Source organism: Penicillium rubens (assembly GCF_028828025.1).
Source record: "Penicillium rubens strain IBT 27055 chromosome Unknown utg000004l_segment0_segment0, whole genome shotgun sequence".
NCBI lineage: Eukaryota > Fungi > Ascomycota > Eurotiomycetes > Eurotiales > Aspergillaceae > Penicillium > Penicillium rubens.
In genome coordinates, this window is record NW_026890602.1 from 3,375,606 (window position 1) to 3,399,975 (window position 24,370).

The 24,370-nt window shown below is 49.9% G+C and overlaps 12 protein-coding genes across 12 annotated transcripts; 5 read left to right on the forward strand and 7 right to left on the reverse strand.

Moving 5' to 3' along the window:
* Positions 1-872: 872 nt before the first annotated feature.
* N7525_011232 (uncharacterized protein) lies at positions 873-2,299 on the reverse strand (the record flags this gene model as incomplete). Its single annotated transcript, XM_002560857.1, has 2 exons — positions 873-2,181; positions 2,247-2,299. The coding sequence occupies 2 exons, from the start codon at positions 2,297-2,299 to the stop codon at positions 873-875; spliced, it is 1,362 nt and encodes a 453-aa protein (XP_002560903.1).
* Positions 2,300-2,693: 394 nt separating this feature from the next.
* On the reverse strand, positions 2,694-3,736 carry gcy1 (putative glycerol dehydrogenase Gcy1; the record flags this gene model as incomplete). Its single annotated transcript, XM_002560858.1, has 3 exons — positions 2,694-3,189; positions 3,257-3,634; positions 3,717-3,736. The coding sequence occupies 3 exons, from the start codon at positions 3,734-3,736 to the stop codon at positions 2,694-2,696; spliced, it is 894 nt and encodes a 297-aa protein (XP_002560904.1).
* Positions 3,737-4,381: 645 nt separating this feature from the next.
* N7525_011234 (PSME3-interacting protein) lies at positions 4,382-5,223 on the forward strand (the record flags this gene model as incomplete). The annotated part of the gene is made up of 2 exons (XM_002560859.1): positions 4,382-4,547; positions 4,670-5,223. 2 exons carry the CDS (start codon positions 4,382-4,384, stop codon positions 5,221-5,223), a joined length of 720 nt encoding a protein of 239 aa, XP_002560905.1.
* Positions 5,224-5,715: 492 nt separating this feature from the next.
* Positions 5,716-7,535, reverse strand: N7525_011235 (sugar porter family MFS transporter; the record flags this gene model as incomplete). The annotated part of the gene is made up of 7 exons (XM_002560860.1): positions 5,716-6,373; positions 6,433-6,689; positions 6,738-6,981; positions 7,045-7,236; positions 7,287-7,362; positions 7,413-7,458; positions 7,509-7,535. The coding sequence occupies 7 exons, from the start codon at positions 7,533-7,535 to the stop codon at positions 5,716-5,718; spliced, it is 1,500 nt and encodes a 499-aa protein (XP_002560906.1).
* A 747-nt stretch (positions 7,536-8,282) lies between these two features.
* N7525_011236 (alpha-N-arabinofuranosidase) lies at positions 8,283-10,090 on the forward strand (the record flags this gene model as incomplete). Its single annotated transcript, XM_002560861.1, has 6 exons — positions 8,283-8,389; positions 8,445-8,639; positions 8,701-8,828; positions 8,888-8,976; positions 9,036-9,135; positions 9,192-10,090. 6 exons carry the CDS (start codon positions 8,283-8,285, stop codon positions 10,088-10,090), a joined length of 1,518 nt encoding a protein of 505 aa, XP_002560907.1.
* Positions 10,091-10,211: 121 nt separating this feature from the next.
* On the reverse strand, positions 10,212-10,576 carry N7525_011237 (uncharacterized protein; the record flags this gene model as incomplete). The annotated part of the gene is made up of 3 exons (XM_061215404.1): positions 10,212-10,266; positions 10,335-10,417; positions 10,475-10,576. The coding sequence occupies 3 exons, from the start codon at positions 10,574-10,576 to the stop codon at positions 10,212-10,214; spliced, it is 240 nt and encodes a 79-aa protein (XP_061067916.1).
* Positions 10,577-11,169: 593 nt separating this feature from the next.
* N7525_011238 (putative MFS alpha-glucoside transporter) lies at positions 11,170-13,066 on the reverse strand (the record flags this gene model as incomplete). The annotated part of the gene is made up of 8 exons (XM_061215405.1): positions 11,170-11,316; positions 11,365-11,469; positions 11,521-12,245; positions 12,295-12,335; positions 12,388-12,429; positions 12,485-12,608; positions 12,656-12,963; positions 13,026-13,066. The coding sequence occupies 8 exons, from the start codon at positions 13,064-13,066 to the stop codon at positions 11,170-11,172; spliced, it is 1,533 nt and encodes a 510-aa protein (XP_061067917.1).
* A 331-nt stretch (positions 13,067-13,397) lies between these two features.
* N7525_011239 (glycoside hydrolase family 32 protein) lies at positions 13,398-15,246 on the forward strand (the record flags this gene model as incomplete). The annotated part of the gene is made up of 2 exons (XM_002560864.2): positions 13,398-13,548; positions 13,619-15,246. Coding segments are annotated over 2 exons (1,779 nt in total), but the record flags the coding sequence as incomplete, so codon positions are not given.
* A 371-nt stretch (positions 15,247-15,617) lies between these two features.
* Positions 15,618-17,300, reverse strand: N7525_011240 (uncharacterized protein; the record flags this gene model as incomplete). Its single annotated transcript, XM_061215406.1, has 4 exons — positions 15,618-16,227; positions 16,279-16,353; positions 16,420-16,773; positions 16,822-17,300. 4 exons carry the CDS (start codon positions 17,298-17,300, stop codon positions 15,618-15,620), a joined length of 1,518 nt encoding a protein of 505 aa, XP_061067918.1.
* A 365-nt stretch (positions 17,301-17,665) lies between these two features.
* Positions 17,666-19,039, forward strand: N7525_011241 (glycoside hydrolase family 172 protein; the record flags this gene model as incomplete). The annotated part of the gene is made up of 1 exon (XM_002560866.2): positions 17,666-19,039. The coding sequence occupies one exon, from the start codon at positions 17,666-17,668 to the stop codon at positions 19,037-19,039; it is 1,374 nt and encodes a 457-aa protein (XP_002560912.2).
* Positions 19,040-19,620: 581 nt separating this feature from the next.
* Positions 19,621-23,025, forward strand: N7525_011242 (LLM class flavin-dependent oxidoreductase; the record flags this gene model as incomplete). The annotated part of the gene is made up of 2 exons (XM_002560868.2): positions 19,621-20,677; positions 21,950-23,025. The coding sequence occupies 2 exons, from the start codon at positions 19,621-19,623 to the stop codon at positions 23,023-23,025; spliced, it is 2,133 nt and encodes a 710-aa protein (XP_002560914.2).
* A 382-nt stretch (positions 23,026-23,407) lies between these two features.
* N7525_011243 (uncharacterized protein) lies at positions 23,408-24,121 on the reverse strand (the record flags this gene model as incomplete). The annotated part of the gene is made up of 1 exon (XM_002560869.1): positions 23,408-24,121. One exon carries the CDS (start codon positions 24,119-24,121, stop codon positions 23,408-23,410), a length of 714 nt encoding a protein of 237 aa, XP_002560915.1.
* Positions 24,122-24,370: the final 249 nt, after the last annotated feature.

Below are 24,370 nucleotides of genomic sequence, written 5' to 3' on the forward strand. Positions count from 1 at the left end.
ATCGTCGATCGTCCCCAAACTCGGCGCGGGAGGACCATATTAGGCTCGCCCCACGTTGAGTGGTTAAGCTATTCTTCTTCAGTTGACTGAAGAAGTGGCCTAAAAAACTGATTTCAACTATTTCAGCCAGGACTACTTTTGAGAAACCGTTGCAATGGAATGGATACAACACAAGACGCTAGAGAGATGTATACGCGATGGAACCCCCAGAAGGAAATTGCTATACAAAAGCCATTTGCTTTCGACAAGGCACATTATTCACATTCCCCGGACCCCGCACCGTGGCCGCAGTGTTCTTCAGCCCGATATGTCTTTATATGAGACAAGTCTATTGCATGCAAGGGAAATTAAGGGTGTCCCAACGGAGGCTTTAGGCCACGATGGTTCAAAAGGCTGAATCGGGTTGTCTAGGCTGAACTAACATGCCATCCTGTTTCCAGGGCCATAGAACGGTGAAAAATCATAATTGAGCTAAGTCAAGCGCTTCCATAAGGGATTGTTGCAACCTGCCCCTGGACTGGCGAGTTACACACTAGGCCAAAAAGACCACTATCCAGGCTCCGATATATATAGTGCGTGTCGTGACAGGGATGGCTAGTAGACCCTGGCTGTACGATGTTCGCAGTAACGTCGATTTCTTTTAAGTATGCGAGCAGGTTTCAATATAACTTTATTCAATTAAGGAAATGTAACACGGTTAGAAGTGTTAAAGAGTGGAGTGGTATCTGTATCATCATCATGTAGTCCCGGTCTCAGCCTGGGATATGTGCCAAAGGAAATCAAGGAAAAAGATAAGGGAAAGGAAACATCAAAAGAGTAATGGAAGAAAGAGAACAAGAGAAAAAGCAGGAGCCAATCTAAGCATATGTTCGTCAACGCTTGGCTTGATCACACTCAGCCAAGAACTTGTAAATTCCCTCGGCACCTTCATATGCAGAGTTACTCTCGACTTGGCCAGAGCTAGAGATTTCCGGGAAGAAAGGCTGATCTCCAAGCTCGCTGATGTTAATACTCGAGTAACTCTTGGTTGAAGATTTCCATGGATTAGCACCAAATAGCTCACTGTCCTGGAAACTGATGGCGCCAGAATCCGGGCTGCCACCTGGCGATGATGGCGTGCCGCTTTCTGGTGTCATCATCCCTTGCCAGTCAAGGTCCGCGGGATACTGTGAGTGTAACTTCGGGGCTTTTTCGAAGTAATAGTCAGTGTCGGAGGAAGTGGGAATGCTCGGTGCAAAAGGGAACAAGAGAGCTAGATCAGCGCCAGTGCGAATATCGAAGTCTTCGTCCTGCGCGACTCGGCCTCGCTGAATTCCGGCCTCACAGCACAACTGCTCTACAGTTTCCGCATCGCAGCCCGGGAAGCGTACACGTATAGTTGACCGGTCGTGAAGGGAGATCGGAAGATCTCCAAGTGATGAAAGACGTTTGAGATCGTTCATGACAGCGGAGAAATCCTTCAATGCTCGAGCGAAATCGGCAGAAAGCAGATCCATCAAGCCCTCGGAGTTCAGAGAGTTGCCCGAGGTGGAGCGGTCCTGATTGCCCAGACCACCAACAGCACTGAGTGCAGTGATGGTCGGGGAAACTTGGAAGTCAATGTAGGAGCCAGTTGCGCTGTGCGGGTTGGTATTCATCTTTCGCTCAGCCTGGTCTTGCAGCGTGCTGACTGACTTATACCGCTTCTCCCCAGTGCGGGGGTCGATGCCGTCGAATCGGACTTTCTGCCCAGACAGGAAGAAAGCACGCACGCCCTGTGACACATTCTGAATAACTTGTGCTGGGGCTGCAGGCCCATGGGAAAAGTATCTAGCTCCACCAAAACGGCCCGCTCCAACAGCGTACCCTCCTGCAGTCCGACCAAGGGTCCCACCGGTCAGATTGGGACGAAGTGTCGAAGCGAAAGGTGCACGGCTACTGAGCCGACTGATGTTAGACGCAATACGAGAGGTGTTACGGGCAGGGGCATCAGCTCCTAGCCCGGATCGAATCGCAGAGGCGAAGGCGCCGGCAGCACGGGTCGAGAAGTGGCGACTGCGGGCTTGACGGATGGCAGCGGCACGGCTAATTGGCTGGCGAGGGTTGATTCGGGCATAGGCAGGTTGGTATCGCACCGAATGATACTCTGTTGGCTCTGGTAATTTGGAACGTATAGCCTTGGAGGCCTTTGCGTAGGCAAACCTAGAAGGACGTCAATCAATGGCTTCATTGTAAGCCGATATGGGGGCAGAAGAGGGGATACATACCTTGCTGCTCTCCATATTTTAGGAAGCAGCAGGTGCCCTGCTGAAGGCGCCATGGTGATATTTCAGAGATGAATAGTTCACTGGAGATGTTCGGGACGGATGCTAAGAAGAGAGGAAGGATGCCTGATGACGCTGGGGTATACACCCTTATCTCTCCGCCTCAGAGGCTCCGCAGTGGCTGTGCGACGCCACCCGCGTGACCAAAAATTCTGTTTGTCTATTTTGTCCTGTTTGTTATCAAACGTAACAAACCGGACAAACTGGATTCGGAAAGCCTGTCGCATTGTACCTTAAAAGGTTTATAATATGACTTGACTCTCATGTTTACTGAAATTGACACACTTATAATAGTAGGTAGTTATCGGTAGTTATCAATGTCATGGAAAAATCGTTCTTTTGGTATCTAAAGCCTATGTACTCATAAAACATTCATCATTTTTGACATATTTACTCGTCATCGCCGAAGAAAACCTTGATGGGGAGCCATGCGTCACCGCAGACCTTGAAGCGGTCCTTGAGGTTGTCGAGCTGGTTGACCTCATCGTCAGTCAAGTCCCAGCCGTTGATGTCAAAGTTGCCCTCAATGCGAGACTTGCTGACGGACTTGGGAATGACACTCCAGCCCTTCTGGATACCCCAAACCAGGAGGACCTGCTGAGGAGTCTTGCCCTTCTTCTCGGCGATCTGGAGGAGAGTAGGATCCTTGTACAAGGGGGAGTTGGTGGAGCCCAGGCAGGAGTAACCGGTAGAGTGGATGCCCTTGGAGGTGTTGTAGGCGACCAGCTTGGGGGAGGGGTTGTTGGGGTGCAGCTCGATCTGGTTGACGGCAGGCACGATCTTGCAGCTGGGGTCATTGAGCAGGATCTCAAGGTTCTTGATGCCGAAGTTGGAGACACCGATGTTGCGGACCTTGCCAGTGGCAGGCAGCTTCTGCAATTCTTGCCTGTGGTGGACACAAGTCAGCAATGGCTCCCCAGTGGACGGATGTGCAGTGTCACTTCGTCACTTACCAGGTCTTGATGAAGTCCCAGTCGGGCAGGTGCTTAGACAAGTCGTTGGGGTCGGTGGAGCTGGGCCAGTGCATCAAGTAGAGGTCGACGTAATCGGTCTGGAGGTCCTTGAGGGAGGAATCAATTCCCTCAGTGACGCGCTTGTGCCAGGGGTTGTCCAGCTTGGTGGTGAGCCAGATCTCTTCGCGGGGCACACCGGAGTCCTTGATACCGGCACCGACCTCGGCCTCGTTGCCGTAAGCCAGAGCAGTGTCAATGTGGCGGTAACCGGCGAGAAGGGCGTCCCTCACGGCCACGCGGACCTCATTGGGCTTGGACTGCCATGTTCCCAAACCGATGGCGGGGATCTTGGCGCCGGTGTTGAGGGTGTAGGTCTTCCTATAGAGAGAGAAGGGTTAATGCGATGGTCTGGGGGAAATGAGGGGGAAATGAGGGGGGAGGGTATCGCATTGGGACATACTGAGTGTGCTGGTTCGACATTTTGATAGATTCTAAGAGATGGAATAATGAATAAGAAAAAAGGAAGAGCTTCAAGAGACAAGGGGCTTTATATAATGGCCAAATGTAAAGTGGGCAGGTCCAAGAGCAATCGATGATGTCGTGGGGGGCAGAGGGGGGGGGGAGGGGCGGTGGGGTGGTAAATTGGCCATCTTGGACGTTATTTCTCTCTACTTTCTATTGGATTTGCAAGATATTGAAGTTAACCGTGGACGAAGTGAACAAGAATTTACCCGAGTGGCCATATCCAACTCCGCGATAGACGCTTTCATCGTCATACTGGAGACTTGGAGAGTGGTTTGGAGGGTATAACCAAGGGGGGCACCGCAGTGCATTCTGGCTAAATGCGCGATTCCACTCAATATTGGGGCCACATTGTCCAATTGAGATCGACCACCTACTTCATCCAATTCCCCTCGGGGCCGACTCTCTTGTCTTACGTGAAACTTCCCTTTCCAGAAACTTCCCAACCTCTTTCGTCCAGGAATTATTATTCGCCCGCCTTTCGGTTCATTCCCAGCCCCACATCCCATCCCGAAACCCCCGTGGCCGGATAATTTCCCATCCCGACCATTATACCCGAGTGCTCCATCCCCGTGACCCATAATCCATTTTACCCATATCAGTATGTCATCAGGTTTCGTTTCAGCCGGAACAAACGAGAAGCCGATCGAGCGGGACGATGAGTGGCTCAGAGCGCAGCAAGAGCTCGAGGAGGAGCGGAGACGTAAGGCCGAGATAGGGAAGCAGGATGAAGGCAAAAGTCTCTTTGAAGTGTTGGAGCGGAATAAAAGTGAGCCCAACTCGGTTGCCTGGCCTTGTCTACCTTGTCTACACGAACGGGCAAAAGAGCGGACAATTCATCCAGGGAATCTGGCTAACATGTTAGGGTGATTTTCCTCGGTTATTATGCAGTGGCCAAACAAGAAGCTTTTGAAGAGAAATCACGTCTCAGAAACCAATTTCGCTCCCTCGATGAAGACGAAGTCGAATTCCTGGATTCTGTTCTCGAGTCAACACGCGCCAAAGAGGCGGCTGTGAAGAGGGAGACGGCGGAACAACTTGAAGCCTTCCACCGACGACGCGAAGAGGCGCAGAAAACACTACTGGAATCAGCGTCGGATGCGGCACCGGCGCAAGGACAGGAATGGACCGCACTCGCTCGCAAGAGACGGAGTGATAAACATAGGAACTCATTGATTGCAGGGAAGAAGCGCAAGGCTTCAGTGACCGAGAAGACCACCGGGAAGGACACACAGAATGCGGAAGACTCGCAGAAACAGGCTGGAGATGGCGGTTCAAGTACCAAAAAGCTGGATCAAGGGACTTCTAAGTCCGATAAAGCCACACCTGCCACACAGTCCAACGTGGTGACAGCTACAGGGAAGGGGCAAGTAAAGCCGAAAAGCCCGCCAAAGCCAACCCCAGTTTCCCTTGGCTTGGGAGGATACAGCTCAGATTCTGAATGATGCTCGTCCACGTCTGGATGACCGTGACAGCTAGTTAGCACGGATATCTATCCTAGCACTGTATAATGTAGATCAAATTAATTGATGAAGCAAATGTCTCCAAGTATAGTAACAAAGGCATAGCTTTGCCTCTCTATTATATATAGACTATCCCTACCCGTAATAGTAACCTAGATGTTGTGTTTCTCAAGTCGCCTATTTTGTCTGGTATTTTTTGTTGAGGCTACAACTCACTACTGGCAGAAGTCAGGAAAATGATCCCTGTAAGGCCACAATTAAGAAAATAGGCAAACAAGAGCTCAGTCTGTCTAGCAGTAAGGCATCCATGTATGATAAAATGATCTCAACATTTTCTTCTATCACAAGGGCAATTAATTACAAACATTTCACTCCATAGGGACAACATATTATTGTATCTCAATACCAAATCAACTAAGCATTCCACACCTACAACACCGACGATGCCCCCTGCAGGTCCCCTGTGACACTATCCTACTCAACATGCAGGGCGTTTTGCTTCACTTCCCGCTCCTCGATCTTCCGCTCCAGGTCATGAGACATATAGTCTTCCTTGCGAGTTCCAGGCACAATCCAAGGGGCATTTGTGAACATTTGGTTCATTTCCTCGAGAGGCACGCGTTTTGTCTCAGGGAGCAAGAGCCAGAAGAAGACCGCATTGGTGAAGTTACAGATGACGAACAAATAGTAGAAGCGGTATCCAATATTCGTCATGGCAATGGGCGTGACCTGGCCGATCATGGTGTTGAAAGCGAACGACATCATAGTGGCGATCGAGACACCCTTGGCACGTGTGCGAGTATCGAACACTTCGGCTGGAATAATCCAAGATAGAGGACCACAAGTCGAGGAGAAGGAGAAGTTGTACAGCCAAGTCATAATAATGAAACCCCAGTGAGCACCGTTGTTGTTGGTTGATGGAGGGAACTTTGCAAGCAGGATGGTTGCAACGATGAAAGTTACCATGTTACCAAGGTTGCCGCCGATCAGAGTCCAGCGACGACCGAAGCGATCAATATATATCATGCACAGTACTTGCGCAACCAATGCAATGACGGAGTTGATTGCCTGGTACTTTAACGTATCTCCGTTGGAGATACCGATTTGACTATAAATCTGAGGTGAGTAGTATCTGCACGAAATCACGTCAGCTAATGGATTCGATGTTGGTAATTCGTGTTGAACACGTACTGAATGGCGGATACACCGGTCATCTGGCCCGAGGCTTGCAATGCACAGCAAAGGAACAGGCGACGGAACGAGGAGCGATTGGTGAACAGCTCGGAATATGACTTCGCCTCGTGCTCATGCTCGTATGTGATGGTCTCTTGAATCTGAGTGAACTCTGCCTGTACCCAGGCATCGTTTTCGTTGCCATGCGCATGCAGCTTGGCCAATGTACGCAATCCGTCTTCGGCGCGGTTGTGATCAATGAGCCAGCGAGGCGACTGGATTTATATCAGTTATTAGACTTGACCCGATGGAAATAATCTTACCTCAGGGAAGAAAGAGATCAAAAGACCTAAGAGCACCGCAGGGGCGATCTGCAAACCGAGGGGCAGTTGCCATTGTGCATCGTTAGTCGGTGCCAAGTTGGTGTAGGTCCCATAGCCAACCCATCCAGCAACAAGCGCTCCAATACCCAGCATGAATTGCTGCAAGGCCGTAACTCGACCACGGATCTTGGGGTGACAGATCTCGGCTTGGTACAGAGGGATCATCATCGTAAGGAAACCGACACTAATAATTGATTAGTGCTTGCTTAAATGCCTAGGTATCTCCAGGGCTGTTTTGATCACATACCCTAACCCGGCGATGAATCGTCCACTGTAAAGGTAGTCAATCGTTTTCGCCGCGGTTTGAAGGCAACCTCCGAGAGTGAAGATGAGACATCCTAACGATATGGTCCCTCGTCTACCAAGATAATCACCACTGGGACCCGCAAAGCCGGCACCGACGCATGCGCCAGCGGTGAATAGAGACACGATTACTCCTCTGCAAAGTTGTTAGATATTTTAATATTTCATGCGAAATGTGAGACTGACGTTTCGGTATCATTTGCTTCAAACTTGGCTTTGAAAGATTGAGAGACCAGCACCGCGGCGATGACACCCAGATCATCTGCAACTATATCAGATTCCGCGAGTCAAAAAAGACGATTGGAGACATACATCCATAAAGGAATGATCCTAGAGAGGCAAAGATGCCGACCAGGAACTATATCGAAACATGAGCTCAGTATTCTTGATGGGGGTTGTCCCTCATACCTGGTACCATGACGGCGAGAGACGCATGGTTTTGAGAAGTGGATATAGAATCGAAGAATATGGGGAATGAAGATCTACCTCCACATGTCACCCATTCCCCGGGGGATCATCTCTACATATACGGAGGAGCCCAGGAACTCGCACAAATGTGGCAATTAACCATGACCTCGGAGAATCGTGTACTTCAGGAAGTCAAGGCTTGAAGTGCGCTAACGTCGCGTGCAAACGGAGGAAAATGCGGAACATGCCTTACCAAATCGAATGCCGCATTTTTACCTTTACTAGGAATAGTCCGAGATGACGAGTCCAAATCTGCGGGGAGGAGTTAGCTCAGAAATGTGGCGCTCGATCTCGTCCGTGATTGACGGAACATCTCCGGCGATTCTTCCATTTCGGGAATATCGTGAGGCTAGGCTACCGGTCTATTGGTCTATTGAGCTGTCGTTCCTCCCGAAAGCCAACTAAGGGCTGCGTTTCGTTGTTCCGGTAGCCACTACAAGCGCTACCGATGCTGAATACAGGGGTCATCATCCGATACTCACGACTCATTCCCCCGCAGGAGTTTTGCCGCTTCAAGGCCCGAGACATCGGTTATTTCGATAAATTTCTCGTGAGCAGAATGCATTTCGGTTCTTTAACTGCCTTCCTCGAATTTCAAGCAAGGACACATTTCCCTTAAGGTGAACCGGAGTCGAATCGCATATTTAGCCAGCGCGACGCCTCCAACATAAACAGTAGAAAACAAAACTTCCCATTCGTATAAATCTTGGAACAATGACGACCTTCACCAAATTGGAAGATCATGAGACGCCTCTCATCTCCGTGCACCCATCGAGGCGCATCTCTAAGATTAATCCGAACATTTACGCCGGGTTTACCGAGTAAGCCAGCTCGGACTTCTTCCAGTTTCATGACATGAACTAACTTCTCCCACAGGCACATGGGTCGCTGTATCTATGGTGGCATTTATGACCCCGGAAACCCGCTGTCAGACGAGAAGGGATTCCGCACTGACGTCCTGGAGGCGTTGAAGGGGCTCAACATCCCTGTCGTTCGGTATCCCGGCGGCAATTTCTGCGCGACCTATCACTGGCTTGATGGCGTTGGCCCTAAGGATCAGCGACCGGCGAGGTATGATTACTCCCAATACATCCGTTTTGCTAGAGCTTTGCTGATGCTGAACTTGCGATAGACCAGAGCTTGCTTGGCTTGGAACGGAGACAAACCAATTCGGCACTGACGAGTTCATGCAATGGTGTGAGGCTGTAGGCACAGAGCCGTACCTTTGCTTCAATTTTGGTACCGGTACCCTTGATGAAGGTATGTTCTTATCTAAACCTATTTTTATGCGCAGGGATGCTGATGTTGGACCGTCTTAGCCTTGGGCTGGGTCGAGTACTGCAATGGAACTGGCAATACTTACTATGCCAACCTTCGCCGAAAGAATGGCCGTGAGGAGCCCTACAATGTATGTCCAGATAAGAAGAACAACCCCTTGAGGTGCAACCCGTCTAACAATCCGTGCAGGTCAAATACTGGGCCCTTGGAAACGAGTGTTGGGGTCCCTGGCAGGTGGAGCAGATGACCAAAGAGGCATATGCTCACAAGGCGATTCAATGGGCCAAAGGTAATACCTCATCCCAATACCAGCAGAAATGTCGCGCTAATAGAGGTTTCATGCAGCTCTCAAGCTCCTGGATCCTACCCTCGTCTTGATCCTCTGCGGCCAGGATGGCACTGCCTCATGGGATTACTACACACTAAACCAGTGTCTTGTCCCCGCTCATTCCGCATTGTCAACCAGCTCAGTTCCTCTGATTGACATGCACAGCATCCACCTGTACACGTCCTCATCATCCCACCTGCACAACGTGACAGCACCACTGGCTGCCGAGCGCGCAATTGAGATCACATCCTCTTTGATCGATCTCGCCAGAGTTGAGAACCAAGTTCCCCCCGACCAACTCCGACCGACAATCTGCTTCGACGAGTGGAACGTCTGGGACCCCATCCGCGCAGAGGGAAGCAAGGGCGCCGAAGAAAACTACACGCTCTCTGACGCTCTCGCCGTCGCCTCCTGGTTGAACGTCTTTGTCCGAAAGAGCAAGGACGTCGGCATGGCTTGTATCGCACAGACCGTGAACGTCATCTCGCCCTTGATGACCACCCCAGAGGGAATTACCAAGCAGACCACCTGGTGGCCGCTTTGGCTGTTCTCTCGCTACATGCGCGGTTGGACTGTTGCCAGTCACGTTTCCTGTGGAACGTACGATGGCGAGACCACCCCTAAGTGGATTAGAAGTGCCAAGGATACACCTTGGTTGGATGTTAGCGCTACTCTGGGTGATGATGGGTTTGCCAATCTTGCTGTGGTCAACATCCACGACTCGCAGGACTTCGAGAGTCGCGTCGAGGGAGCCCAGGGAGAGGTGACTGTGTTCACCGTCACAGCGGATGACTTGTCCGCGTCAAATATGAACGGCAAGGAAGAAGTGGCGATCAAGGAGTCGACCTGGGACGGAAGCGGGTCGTATGTGTTCCCCCGACACTCGCTTACTCTACTGAGATGGAAGGCTGAGTGAGTTGGCTCACGCGAAATGGTATCATGAGGACAGCAATAGACTTTCACGCAATAGATATTCAATCGGTTCAATTCATTCTAGTGATTTGCGCGAGGACAGGTCTAGAAAATATATCTTATCTTTAACCGTAGTTCACATCATGAACAGCCCCCTCCTCATTAACATGGATATTGAGTCTATTTCAATGCGGATACTATCAGCAACACGGTCGTTGGGTTTATGGCACTTTGCAATGAGGCTTTACCTGTTTGGATTATGATCCATGGTCTTCATGTCACCTGGCTTCAATACCCGGTGAGATTCAGGCAGATCCTTCTTTGCAAAAGACTAGCGAACTGTTAGAATATCATGGCTGATTTCGGCGATTTCTTAAAGGTGACGTACTGTCTCATTACTAGTATCGCCAATCGTCTTTCCCATCAGCTTGTTGACCCACTCGGACTTGTCACCAAATGAGGAGTTAATTCCAGGAACGACGAGCGGCATAATGGCGGATTTGAAGTATTCAGTTTGTTTGAACGAAGATACAAGTAGAAGAACGGATGAGAAGTGAGGTTTGTCGCGATATAACCTGTCCCTCATCGATGACGTAGTATCCCGATTGGGACTAGCGTCTTATCATCCATGCGCCAGCAAGTCATCACTTTCCTTACTGGTCTCAACATGATTATCTCAAGCTAAGGCATTTCAAGGTTCCAAAATATGTCTCTATTTGATCTTGCAAGGGCTCTCGTTGAGGAACGGCATACTAAAACACCGGAAGTCTCAAGGTGCTAGCTACTACGGCTAAATGCCGGAAGCAATAGTGCCGCCGACGAAGAGCCATCAAGCTACTCATTGAGGTCAATGACTTATTTTCGGGCTTTTCTTTTTGGATGCAGCAGACGGCTCAGAATATTTCTGCAGAATATGAGAATGGTGACAGGGTAACTGGCGAAGTGTTGCAAATAATTGAGCAGTTGCCGGACATTTACATTTTAGCTCTGCGAGATTGATCTTATGATTCACGCACCCATGCCCTGTTTGGCAAAAGATAAGTTATATATGACTTGTGTTAAAACAAACAAGCCGCGTGATCCCTATTCAATGTGTACGCTCTCGCCTTTCTGGGTCTCCCCAACGGGGCCTAGCTCACCAGCCAGGCCTAGTTCATTCCCCACTCGTTTGAAATGTCTAGGCGCCACGTGCATTGCGTATAGTTCATCAAGTTTTTCGAGCGAGATTCCCTAATATAACTATTTAGCAAACGCACGCGATGATCAATAGGAAAGTACCTTTGTTTCCGGGTATAAGAACCACCCCCCAATTGCAGCAACAAGTCCTGTCCCTAGAAAGATGAAACCGACTCTGCCACCCAAGTTTCCTGCATCGGGATTGATCTGTCCAATCATTTAGCCAATATACCTAAATAAATTCATGTCACTGCTAACCATGTACGGGATGGTAAATTGCATGACTAGGCCCCAGACTGCGTTGGAAATAGTGACAAGTCCCTGGGTTGCGCCACGAAGACGCATGGTAGCAATTTCTGACGCCAGAACAAACCCTGTCGCCCCGATCGAAAGCTGGAAAATTATTGACCACAAGTAGATAAAAACTATAATTCCCCAACTGGCTTTCGTTTGGTCTGGGACACATCCGAGAATGCCTATGACCAAGAGAATGAAGCACAGTGCAAATTGTGGCCAAACGATCAGGGTCCGACGTCCTAGAATCTCAGTCAGGGGGAAGGCTGCCATACAGGACAAAAGCATGACGACGTAGAGAACCACAGACGCATCAAAATATGCTTTGACGTGGATCAATTCAAGGAAATAGGTCGCGTAGCCGATGACGAAGGTAGCTCCAATCATTTGCTGACCACTGGCAGCGAAGATAGCAGTAAAGGTTCGTTTGCGGTTTTTACTTTTGAAGCACTCGACCTCTGCTGACATGTCCACCCCTAAAAACTTGTAGTTATGCGTGGCTGCTGTTTCCTGAATTTGGGCTGCAAGGCGGATTTCTTCTTCCATTCTCCGGATCTCAATGTCGTAGAAATTGTCATCGTTGAAGCCGTAGACCTTTCTTAATTCCTTCTTTGCCTGGGCTGATTTTCCGTACCGGACTAGCCAATATGGCGACTCGGGGAAGAAAAACCATGCTGTGACGAGGATGACTACAAAGAATGTTAATAATAGTCCCGACATGACCATTTTTGTACGCACAGGGGAAGATGTACATGGCCACCACCGGGAGCCACCATTGCCTGTCATGCTGAGTTAATTGAATCTCATGGCCCAATGTAAGTCCGGACTCACCATTTTCCATCAATATTACTTGCTCCCTTCGAGACGACGACACTGGATAGAGATTCAGTGACAATATCCGCATACCCGAGGTAAAGGTAATACTAACATCGCGAATTGACCAAACACAATGCTTGTATTGAAGAAGCAGAGGAAGAAACCCCGTAGCTCTGGTCGACATGTCTCCCCAATCCACAGAGGTGATATAGTAAACATGATACCAATAGCAATTCCTAGGGTAATGTCAGACTGCGAAAGATCCGTGAAGAGCTTCGCTCACCATTGACTCCTCTGCCGGCAAGGTGCGTTCGCCAATCTGTGGCCAACTGTTGCAGGAGGACACCAGCAACAGATATCACCGTTGCCACCAGAATACCTGGCTTGCGGCCAAACTTCTCCAGTGAGGGAACAACGATAAAGGTGGCGACAATTTCACATGCTGGGGCGATCGAGCTCCAAGCCGAGATGTAATATGCAGGGATGAGGTAGTTACCCGACGGCTGAAGGATACCAAATTGCTTTCGGAATGCAGGCAACGATACCAATTGACTTCCCGCGACAATGTCGAACCCCTGCATCATAACACCGCTGGATATCCAGAGTGCTAACAAGGTAAGTACATGTATGCTTTCCAAGGGACTCCGACTTACCCCAGAGAGCGAACCGCCACTGCGAGCGAAGCATTCGCCATTTCTTGGTAGGGTTGATAACAGTGTAGTCAATTCTGGCGAGAAGTCAGTAGCTGCAATCTGCCGAGGGTGTGGGCTCTGTACTCGTCGGACATCGTAATAGATCCTCGCCAATGGAGTAGTGTATGATACCCACATTTCGGGCGGGTGAAGTGTCCAGTTATATATGCAGCCCCAACGCATCGTTTATTACCCCGTGGGGAAACGGTGGAGTCTGGGGAATTAAAGTTCAGGACCCTCGCGGAGTCCCAAGGCTACTCCGCGACACTCAGTACACGTCAGGTCGGCATCTGCGGGACTTGGAACGACAATCCAATATAAAATGTGCTGAAGTTTAACAGTGATGTCGTCCGTAATGAAGCCAAAAACATGGAGTCCCATCGCACCCGGCCCTCTCTGCACTTCACCGCAAACTGCTGGATCAACGATCCTTGTGCTCCCGGTTACGATGCGGCCACGGGCTTATACCATGTCTTCTATCAGTGTAAGTGTTTTGTTGCTGCGACCTTGCCCAGGTGGGAGTGCATTTAGCTTATATAACTTACACGAAACAGGCAATCCACATGGTACTGAATGGGGCTCGATGTCTTGGGGTCATCTCATCAGCGAAGATCTCATACACTGGACACCCTTTACCAAACCTGCTCTGATTCCAGATCAGCCTTATGATCGTGATGGGGTCTTTACAGGCTGCATGGCACCACCCGAAAACTCCGAGACAGGGTCTCTGAAAGTTATCTACTCATCAGTGCGCCACCTACCATTTCACTGGAGCACACCTCCGTATCCACGCGACGCTGCTGGTCTAGCAATTGCCGAATCCAGGGACAATGGAAAGACATGGACAAAACTTTCGGAAAATCCAATCTTAGCTGGTGAGCCCCAGGGGACTCAAGTGACTGGGTTTCGTGACCCCTTCTTAGCAGAGTGGCATGCTTTGAATGATCTTCGTGGGCAGAATTCCATGTACGGGCTTGTTTCAGGTGGAATTGAAGGCCACGGACCGACAGCGTTCCTATACTCTGTGCCGCATAGGAACGTATCTGAATGGCACTATCTGTCTCCTTTGGTCAATATACCTGCTCGATTTCAGCCCTCGCAAAAATGGTCTGGGAATTTCGGCATCAACTGGGAATGCGTGAATTTCCTGACCCTCGAAGCCGGCAGCAACAGCCGCGTGTGTCTCATCCTGGGAGCGGAGGGAGACATAGAACGTGAACATATCCGGAATCATAAAGGTGATGCGCATATTCCCCCAAGGACTGTCCGTTCTCTACTGTGGATGTTTGGTGACTTGAGGGTTGAAAACAACGTCCCTCGCTTTGAGTACACCCATGGCGGGTATTTGGACTGCGGGTCACTATATGCAGCCAATTCATTTCTCGATCCGGTGTCTAAGAGACATATAATGCACGCATGGATACCGGAAGAGGACATACCAGCAAGTTATGCCAAGGACAAGGGATGGAATGGCGCATTGGCTATTCCGCGCGAGCTCTTTCTCGTTTCTATCTCAAATGTTACTCGAGCTCTTTACAGTCCTTTGTCAGAGATATCGTCTGTTGAACAAGTTCCAAACCAAGATGGTTCAGCCACTATCTACACTCTCGGGATACGACCTGTCGAAGAGATAGTCCGACTCCGCAAACGCCATCGTCATTCTTGCCAACAGAAATATATCTCGCTCCCACCAACAGCGGGAGCATCACACGCACTGTGCTCGACATCCTCTACTACCTGGGTTCTCGAGGCAGAAATCGCTATCAACCCGAGTTGCTGCTTTGAAGTCGGTTTTCATATCCGCCACAATAGTGATATGTCTATACGCACTATGATCATGTTTTCTCCTCAGGAAGAGACCATCAGCGTCAACAAGTCGAGATCGACATCTGATCCAAACATACGCAATTGCCCCGAACAAGGCCCGTTTACTCTCTTCTACAAGACTGATTGTCTGGGGGTCCAACCCAAAGACAAATTGGAGACCTTGCGGATTCACATAATCTCCGACGCAGATACCTTGGAGGTCTTCGCAAACGATCGGTTTGCCTTGGCTACGATGGTCTATTCTCCGGACATTCGTCCTGCTGGCATATCAGTGGTTGCCAAAGGGGAACAGGGGAGTGCAGTTATTGAAGAGGTAAATATATGGGAGGGGTTGCCATCTGCTCGGAAAGTATGAGTGTATGTATGCACTTACGTTCGGAGGATGTGAAGGAGATTCTGAAGGATGTTAAAAGAATTACAGGTACTTCCACTTAAGATTGGTGTTTCCTCTTCTTCCTCTTCCTCTTCTTCTTCTTTCATACAAGGCCAGCCTCTAAAAGGCGCCCTTCTAGTACCCCCTGTAGTAGCATCAAGGATGAACTCTTCTGTAGTATTGTCTGTTCCGCGCGTCCAGATGCTCGGATACATTGATATAACAGAGGCGAACAGAGCCCGCCTAGACAGGGTGTATTTGCTGCTGTCATGGCAGCCACGGAAGTAATAAAAAGACTATCTCTCAACATTAGTGAAGATATATCGACCGATTTCGGAATAGAGATTATAGACTCACCTAACAAATAATGTCCACCTGTTCACCCAGCAGTCGCGGAATGCGGCAACAATACTTGGTATGAGCATCGCGTAAGAATCGAAGAATCTCTGGCAATGATCCACAAGGATGTTTGTAGTGGCTCCATCCTGCATCGCCTGATAAACAGCCGGCCAATATATAGAAAGCTTGCAGCAGTAGTATTGGACCCGCAGGAAGTTCGACAGAGGACAAGATGGTATATTGACCAGTGTTAACGGCTGTGACACATCACCCTTTTCGAAAGAGTTCGTTTCGGGCAGGTAGCGATACCACTCCTCAAGTTGGTGTTCTAGCTCCAGTGCAATACCTGGGGCATAGACGTATTTTCCGAAGGACGTCACCTGGACAGCAGTATTGCATCGATGTAGCATACGTCTCATAGCAATCTCAGCAAGGAAATATGATTGCATATTTTGTACGTTTGTGTGGGTGGAGTGTGCACTACCCGGGGAGGGAGGCGAGGGGACTGCTGCTGGTGTACTCTCCGGCATAAAGTGCCATGTCTGGTGGCATAGCGGCAGTGGAACATGTTCATCCAGACACCAGATACCGCTCTTGGCAACATCCAATTGGCCGCCGATCTCACTGCAAAGAAAGTTAGTGATAAGTCACACTTAAAAATGTTGGACTGCCTACTTCTCGAGTAATAGCACACCCCAGTACGCCAGCCGAGTTTGTTCCACGGTATTTGGATCATCGCCTCCTAGCCCACTGGAATATTCAATTCACATCAGCTTTGCGTCAAACTCCTCGGGCGAGAAGGAATCACGGAATCACCTCTTGATGATGTTCTGGATCTTGGATGATGCAATTAAGCAATAGTCATGGGCTTGACAAGGCTTTAACAAACAGCAATAATACAGACCAATCAACATCAAGCATTGGACGCTGCGGAGACTGCACTCGGCGATGATGATTGGCAGCGAAGCGAGAGCTGTTTCAAAGTATGGGGTACCTGAGGCTGCCTCATCTTGCTCCACTATATGGCCGATTGCGGCCACAAGAAGGGAAAGACAAGTTTCCGAAGAAGGACGTAGGAGACCACAGAGAACCCGGAAGTACTCCTGCGAAAATCCCGAGGGAAGAATGGGATACCAGGTGTGGACGCGAGCCGAGAATGCAGCCAATGCGCTAATGCGGTAATTAGTTGATGTTTCTGCATACATTGGCTCAACGCACCTCACTATATGCTGATGATGAACAACAAGCACCCGTGCACCGGCGTTTGCCATGCCCTCGGGCCCGGCAATTCGTTCCTCTCGGGTAAGTACCTGGGCAAAGTCTGCATCCAGTCCGAGCGTACGCATAACAGACGGGTTACCAAGTAGCTTAGAGGGTAAATCAAACGGTGAATATGCTTGATTGGTGAACGCATCGTATTCAGTTCGCGGACCTGCAGCACCACCATCCGGGGAAACGGGCTGCTCTGGAAGCATTAGGCCGATTAGTTGATCAAGTCGTTTATTCACGGCATTCAATTCTTGTTCTATCCTGTTCCACATGTTAGTGCTATCTCTTTGGGCGCGGAGAACCCGTGACACACCGACTGGGAGGTTCCACTGGCGCTTCTTGGTAGCGACAATCAAGCCCGTGGTTTTGACAATAACCACAGGACGGCTTCTGCGAGTCGCACTTTGTTCTCCGCGCTCGACAGGCATCGCATGCCAGGGCCGTGCGTTTTCGCTTATGCGGGCGGTGGTCCTCCATCGTATGATTCTGGAAGTTGAAGTTGGGAAGGTATTATATCGCGGACGAAGACGGGGCCTCCGCCCTAGCGAATCCATCAACCCCGCACTTGCGATCGCGGAGAATCGGTGCTCCTCCGCGAGACCCAAGCACCCAAGGACTCAGTTTGTTTCTCGCGGAGAAATAGCGGACTCCGCATAACTCGATTGTGGTCATCGTCGTGTGGGGAGGAAGAGACACAAGATGTGGCTATTAAAGGGCCATGATGACTCGCCTTCGATAACTGCAACTACAAACAAATTCACTCAACGTGCTTCTCTCCGATCTTACCTTAAAGATGCCCATTGGAAACGACCTGTTGGCCAGCATGGCAAAGAGAAAGGTGGCTCGCAGTGCTCGCGTGGCCAGTTGGGACCAGAAGGGTCTCAACGAGGATGCTTTTGTTGTCCTGCCGGGCCAGTCAATTGTGCTGGCCGACCTGGAAGGCCCCGGTGCCATCACGCATTTGTGGTTCGTCCAAACCTGCCGCAAGATTATAGGCCCAGGCCTCATTCCCTACTCCAAGTCCGGGGTTGCGATGATGGAAATCCACAATGCGCTCGGACTCAACTACGAAGTCAACGACCCAGACTACTATCGCAAGGTACTCATCAAGATGTACTGGGATGATTCGGAGACCCCAAACGTTATTGCACCGATCGGAGACTTCTTCTGCCTTGGCCATTCCATGGCTGCCAACTTCCAGTCCCTCCCGTTCACGGTCTCCGTTAAGCCATCCGAGGAGAAGAAATTCGGCGGAGCTGCCGCGTTCAACTGCTATCTCACCATGCCATTCAACAAGCGGGCACGCATCGAAATTGAGAATCAGAACGATGAGGCCTATTTCCAGTACTTCTATGTCGACTACGAACTCTATCCGGAGCCCCTGCCCGCGGATACGCTGTACTTCCACGCGCACTGGCGCCGCATGAACCCAACCAACGGCTGGGCGCCTTCTCGTATTCAGACAAACAGCCTCGAGACGCAAGTGCCAAACCTAGACGGAAAGGATAATTACGTCATTTTGGACACCGAGGGCGCTGGCCAATTCATCGGCTGCAACCAATCCGTGGCCCATTTCCAAGGCACTTGGTGGGGTGAGGGTGACGATATGATCTTCATCGACGACGACACCTGGCCACCTAGCATGCATGGCACAGGTGGTGAAGATTACTTCACCCAAGGGTGGGGCATGCAGAAGAACGCATACCCATTCTGCGGTACCATCATCCACGAGGAAGATGTCCCGAACTACCAGGTCAGCTACCGCTGGCATCTCACGGACCCAGTGCGCTTCAACAAGAAGATCAAGGTAACCATGGAGTCCGGCCACGCCAACCACCTCCGCGATGACTGGAGCACTACCGCCTATTGGTACCAGACACTTCCTGGTCCCAAGCTCGATATCCTGCCGGTCGAGAAGCGCATTCCGCGCAAGCCTCAGTTCCTGCCTGGCGACGATGTGCCTGAGCCGCATGTGGGTAGCATGAGTTCTGACAAGCAGGCCATGATTAAGCAGCGTGACGAGCGGATGGAGGCATTTGTCAAGGACCGGAACGAGTGGCTGGCGCGTCGTGCGGAGGATTCTCAGGCTAGGGCGCGGAGCAATGTGGAGATCTGCAAGGATATCCGACAGCGTTTCCTGCAGTCCTTGGGCCAGCAACTGCAGTAAAAACATTTTTTGTACTGCAATTTCATATCTGGTTCCAATCACTGTCTTGCTGTTTATATATTAGATGGCATCCCAAATAGCTCGCCACGGGGAGGCATACCACGCCAACGATTATGCCAGTGATGGTGGCATGAATGGAATTCGTTTTGCAAAATTGTTACCTAGGGAGATGAGGTCATGATAAGTTGGGCTTGGAATTGAACTGCAATCTCGGCCAATTTTCTATGCTGGTCCTAGTCAACATCTTATTGCGATACTCAAGGTCTATCTTGCGCAATACCGGCGCAATGCCTTGTCGTCCTCGTAGTATTGCTCAATTGGTCCGATCGTAGGAATAGCGCTTACTCAAATCAGTAGGAAAATCTAAGTAGAACATAAGATCCGGGCCACAAGGCTAGGGGTATTGACTTGCGTGCTAAGACGTGATCTCTTCGCATCTTGCGTCATGGGTTGATGCCAAATCATCCCGGAGAAACTCGAATCGTGAAGTATTAAAAGAGCATGGATCTACTGCAAGGTGGAAAGCAGAATAGTATCTGACAATAAACCTCAGAACGTCAAACGGTGAAAAAGAAGTCACTATGCCGGAATTCATCAGCGTGACATTCCCGAACGCATCTACTGAGATCAATCCAATCCCCAACGCCTCGATTGATCCGGAATACCTCGTTCGCTACGCTCGCAACCTTGATGACTATGGTTACAACTACACGCTGGTGCCATATGACTCCTCATCATATGATCCATTCACCATTGGAGCCACCATTCTCTCGGTGACCAAAAATATCAAGGTCATTATTGCCCTGCGACCCAACACGTTGTACCCCACAGTTGCGGCAAAAGCGCTATCTACATTGGACCAACTCAGCTCCGGTCGCGTCGTCGTTCACTTCATCGCAGGCGGAAGCGATGCAGAACAGGCCAAGGAAGGGGACTTTCTAAACAAGGATGAACGTTACGCACGTCTTGAGGATTATATCAAGATTCTCCGCCGTGCATGGAAATCAGACGAGTCATTTGACTGGAACAGCAAATACTATCAGTTCAAACAGTTCAGCAACCGCGTTCGGCCAACCAACGGCACAATCCCGGTCTCAGTCGGAGGCTCATCAGATGAAGCATACCGCATTGGGGGATCCCTTGCTGATATCTTTGGACTGTGGGGTGAACCTTTGAAAGAAACTAAGGACCAAATTGATCACATTTATGCCGAGGCAGCAAAGGCCGGTCGCCCGGACTCGGACAGACCTCGCATCTGGGTGACCTTCCGTCCTATCATTGCAGAGACCGAAGATCTCGCCTGGGCCAAAGCACACAAAACCCTCGATGCGCTAACCACCAACCGAGCGAAGGGGCAAGGCAAGGTCCCCGCTGATGCGCCACCTCCACAGAACGCGGGCTCTCAGCGCCTCCTTGATATTGCCGCCCGTGGGGAGGTCCAGGACCGAGCTCTTTGGTATCCGACCGTTACCGCAACTAATGCTCGTGGGGCATCCACTGCCCTGGTAGGGTCGCCCAATACTATTGTCGAGTCTCTCCTTGACTACATTGATCTCGGCGCGGACCTCATCTCTATCCGGGGTTATGATAATCTGAACGACGCCATTGATTATGGACGATTCGTGCTCCCCAAAGTTCGTCAATCGTTACAGCAACGAGAGAATGGCGCGCGGAATTAAATAACAACGTGAGAACTGGTCTTAGTTTGTACCATCGCATGTCCTGCATATATATTTGTTTTTATGATGTCGAGTGACTATTCAATGAAATTCCAGTGACGAGGTTTCATTTCAGTTCGAGCACCGACCGACATCTAGGCCAACCTGCAACACCACACATTGCAAAATAAGTCCGACCTGCTGTTTCTAGTCTAGGTAACCAGGGTCGTCTGATGGTCTGAAGTAGCCGCGTTCTCCGCGCCTCGCCGCGTATCAGGGGCCACGCCCATTGCACTCGACCTTTTGTAGGATATCTCATTGATGGCCTGGTACCCTACGTGCTCAAAAGCGGGAGATAAGGCGTTGGGTGCTCCCATAATGACTTTCTTTATTGCCCGCCCAGCGATCCAGGACCCAGCCCCTGGCTATGCCGCTTATGATCGTGCATGTAGAACCACCGGCTCCCACGGGTATAGTCATTTTGGTGCCTTTGTCGCAATTCTCACCCTTCAATTAATCAATAGTATAAGGCCAGTATCGTCGAGGCGCAGTCTAGTTGAACGCACTCTCAGGGACACATAGTAGGGAAACAAGTAATATCTGTAGTATTATGAAGCCGAAGCTTTAAAAATGGAAACATAATGGCAGGGCTACAAGTCTTTGGATACAATAGAAAATGCGGGAAGCGTAGGTGATGCATTCATGCCAGTTATGCATTCATACAGTTTGTGACGGACCTTTGCTATTTGCTAGATGTTTCCAAGTTTTATCCCCTTTGTTTCTTTTATTCCTAGAAGCTATATATACGAGAGTCTCATGGCAGTTAGATGACGATTCGGTATAATTATCATCTGTTCAATTGGTTCTTTTAACCACCACACTCTCCTCTAATTATAGACCTGTGGACGCAAACCCTATCAGCATGACATGAGAAAATCACCGGCCTTCTCAGGAGCTCGGTTAATCTATAGAAATACATCATGGCTTTTAGACAAAGAAAGCGGGCACCAGACAGTCAGGGTGACTCTGGATAGTATGTAGTTACCACCTGGGCCACGTGAAGCAAACAAGATCAGCTATAAAAGCCTTCAACCTCAGACTTCATTTCTCTTTTTCTCTCTTTCTTCTCCCGTACCTGTTGTCTCACATTACTCTGACTTTTTGATCAAAAGTGAGATCTTACATTGGACCAGTAACATTTATTCTTTTGTCTCCTTTCATCTCGTCCTTTCTTGTCCTTTCTTACCTGCAGTGATGCATGCCAAGACTCGGCCCGAACCGATGCCTGCGCCCTCGGCCCCACCTGCCGCTCCGATCGACTGGCTGAGCAAAATCCGATCTACAACCGATCCGAACCTTGCAACTATGACGGAAAAAACTATCAGATCTCAGTCGCCTATTGACACCGACTGGCAGGAACTCGAACCTAGCCCCGCTACATCTGGCCTCGGAGACCTTTCAGGTGACAAGGACTCCTCCAACCCCACTCACCGTGGCTATCAGTCCGGGATTAGTGAACTGGAGCGGGGTGTCGCAGACTACAAGAGTTTCACGCGCTTGTTTGACCTTGATCCGGATCATCTGTACAATACGATCATTTCAGCCCAGGCGGAATACGAGAAACTCCTGCGACTGGAACGTCACCGAACTCATGCTGTCACCGAACGCCTTAGGGCCGCTGAAGTCGAACACTCCGACGAGTTAATGAGAATGGAGCACAGCGAGCTTGAGAAGTACAACGAGCTAAAGGAGCGCCACGACCGCGCCATTGAAGAGGCCAAGGATTGCGCCTACGCACTGGGCCGTCTGCGAGTTGACGAACCGACTCCCGCGGGACCCGAGGTACTTACTTCCAATGAAACCCCCAACCGAACCCAATTCCATCAATCTGACTCTGCTGCTGAGAGCGTTGAAGGGGACATTGAGCCCCGAATCAGCAAGTCCACCTACCTCCCAGATCCGGAAAGACTGGACGATGGAGTCAACCCCTCGTTTGAGAGCTGGCTCGTGGATATGCGCGGCAAGCTTATGCTCAACGCCGACCATTACCCCACTGAGCGGCACAAGATTACATACGTGGCATCTCGAACCACTGGAAAGGCCCACATGTACTTGAACGCCGGTTTGAGCCAGGATGCCGTTCTTCCGTACATTGGAGCCGAGGACATGTTCGAGGACCTTAAGGCAATGTTCGACGACAATCGTACGGAGTACCTGGAGTCCATGAAACCTACAGATGACTTCTACGTCCACCTGTGCAAGTTTTTGCACAACTGTGCAAGACTTTGCACAGCGCCGGTGCCCAGGGAAAACATTACCATTCCTTGAAGTTCGAGCTGGGAATCCGCCTAATCGAAAGGCTCATCACAGCGGTTGAGCCTGAATTTGATGACGAGTGGATAGATCCCGTTTGAAGAATTTGCTATCTTCTGTGCGGATGAAGCTAAACACCTGGATCTGGAGCGCGAACAAGAATTTAGCTGGTGATAGCTACGTGCCGATACTTTCTCCAATACATTGATATGGACGCTTGCTCTACGCTCTGTAGTCTCTTGAGTTGGTAAACTGTAATAACATTAAAGTGAATAAGAACTGCCCTCCTTCAACCCCACCCCCAACCTTACCTTTATATCGTCCTATAGAAAAGGAAATTAGCAACCTTCTATATGATCTTCACATCCCCGTCAAATCCAAAAAAGAAAAGGCCACTTCAAACATCCTCGATATCAAATCGCATATCCAGTTTGTGAAAGTCTTCACCACTCTGAAAAGTAGCAATTCGTGCAACGCGTTTAACACCCTGGCCAAACGCACCTAGAATGAATGATCCGACAACCTTACCGATAGGCGTACCCATAATAGCGCTAAACTCCGGAGAAGGATAGTCCCAATTCTGGCGCTCTGCAGATCGATACTTAGCCCCCTCACGGGAAGGGTAGATCTGTTCCTCAATGAATGGTTCAGTCGAGGGTTCCAGTATATTGTTCATAAAGATATACTTCAGACCATTCAGCGGGTAGTGCGTTTCATAGGCCATCTTGGCAAGCTCGGACACGTAGGGACCATTTGTAACCTGTGATCTTCTAATAGAATAGCAAAAAAGCACACCTGGTCCGATCGTCCCAACAAATGCGGTGACGCCATTGCGTGTCTTGATGATTGAATGCTGTACGCACGGGGACTCTGTTGGATATAGATCATTTGGAATTAGCTCTCCGACTGGGAGGCCGAGACCGACGACAGAGGAAATCATTTCTGGACTTAACCATGCTCTTTCATACTCGATCTTCCAGTCCATGGGCTGTGGCAGAGACCATGAGTTGAGTGTAGTAATGCGGACTGGGCAATCGGGTTCGTCGGCATTTTCCATCCATCGGATTAGCTTATCCCCACAGGGCTCAAACTGAGGATACTTGAGAACCATTGTAAGCAGAGTCGGTACGACGATCTCAATAGACAACAGTGTACCTCTGGAAGGGTTATATACTCGACGCGCGCACATGTAACGATAAGTAACAAAGCGGACTTAATAATGGCATTGTTCAGCACACATTGAGTTGAACAAATTGACAAAGACTCAAAGAGTTAGAAAATCAAAGAACACCGGAGCGTCATTCGTGGGTTGCCTTCGCTTTGTCATAGACAAATTAGAGACAGCCCTATGTACCCATAA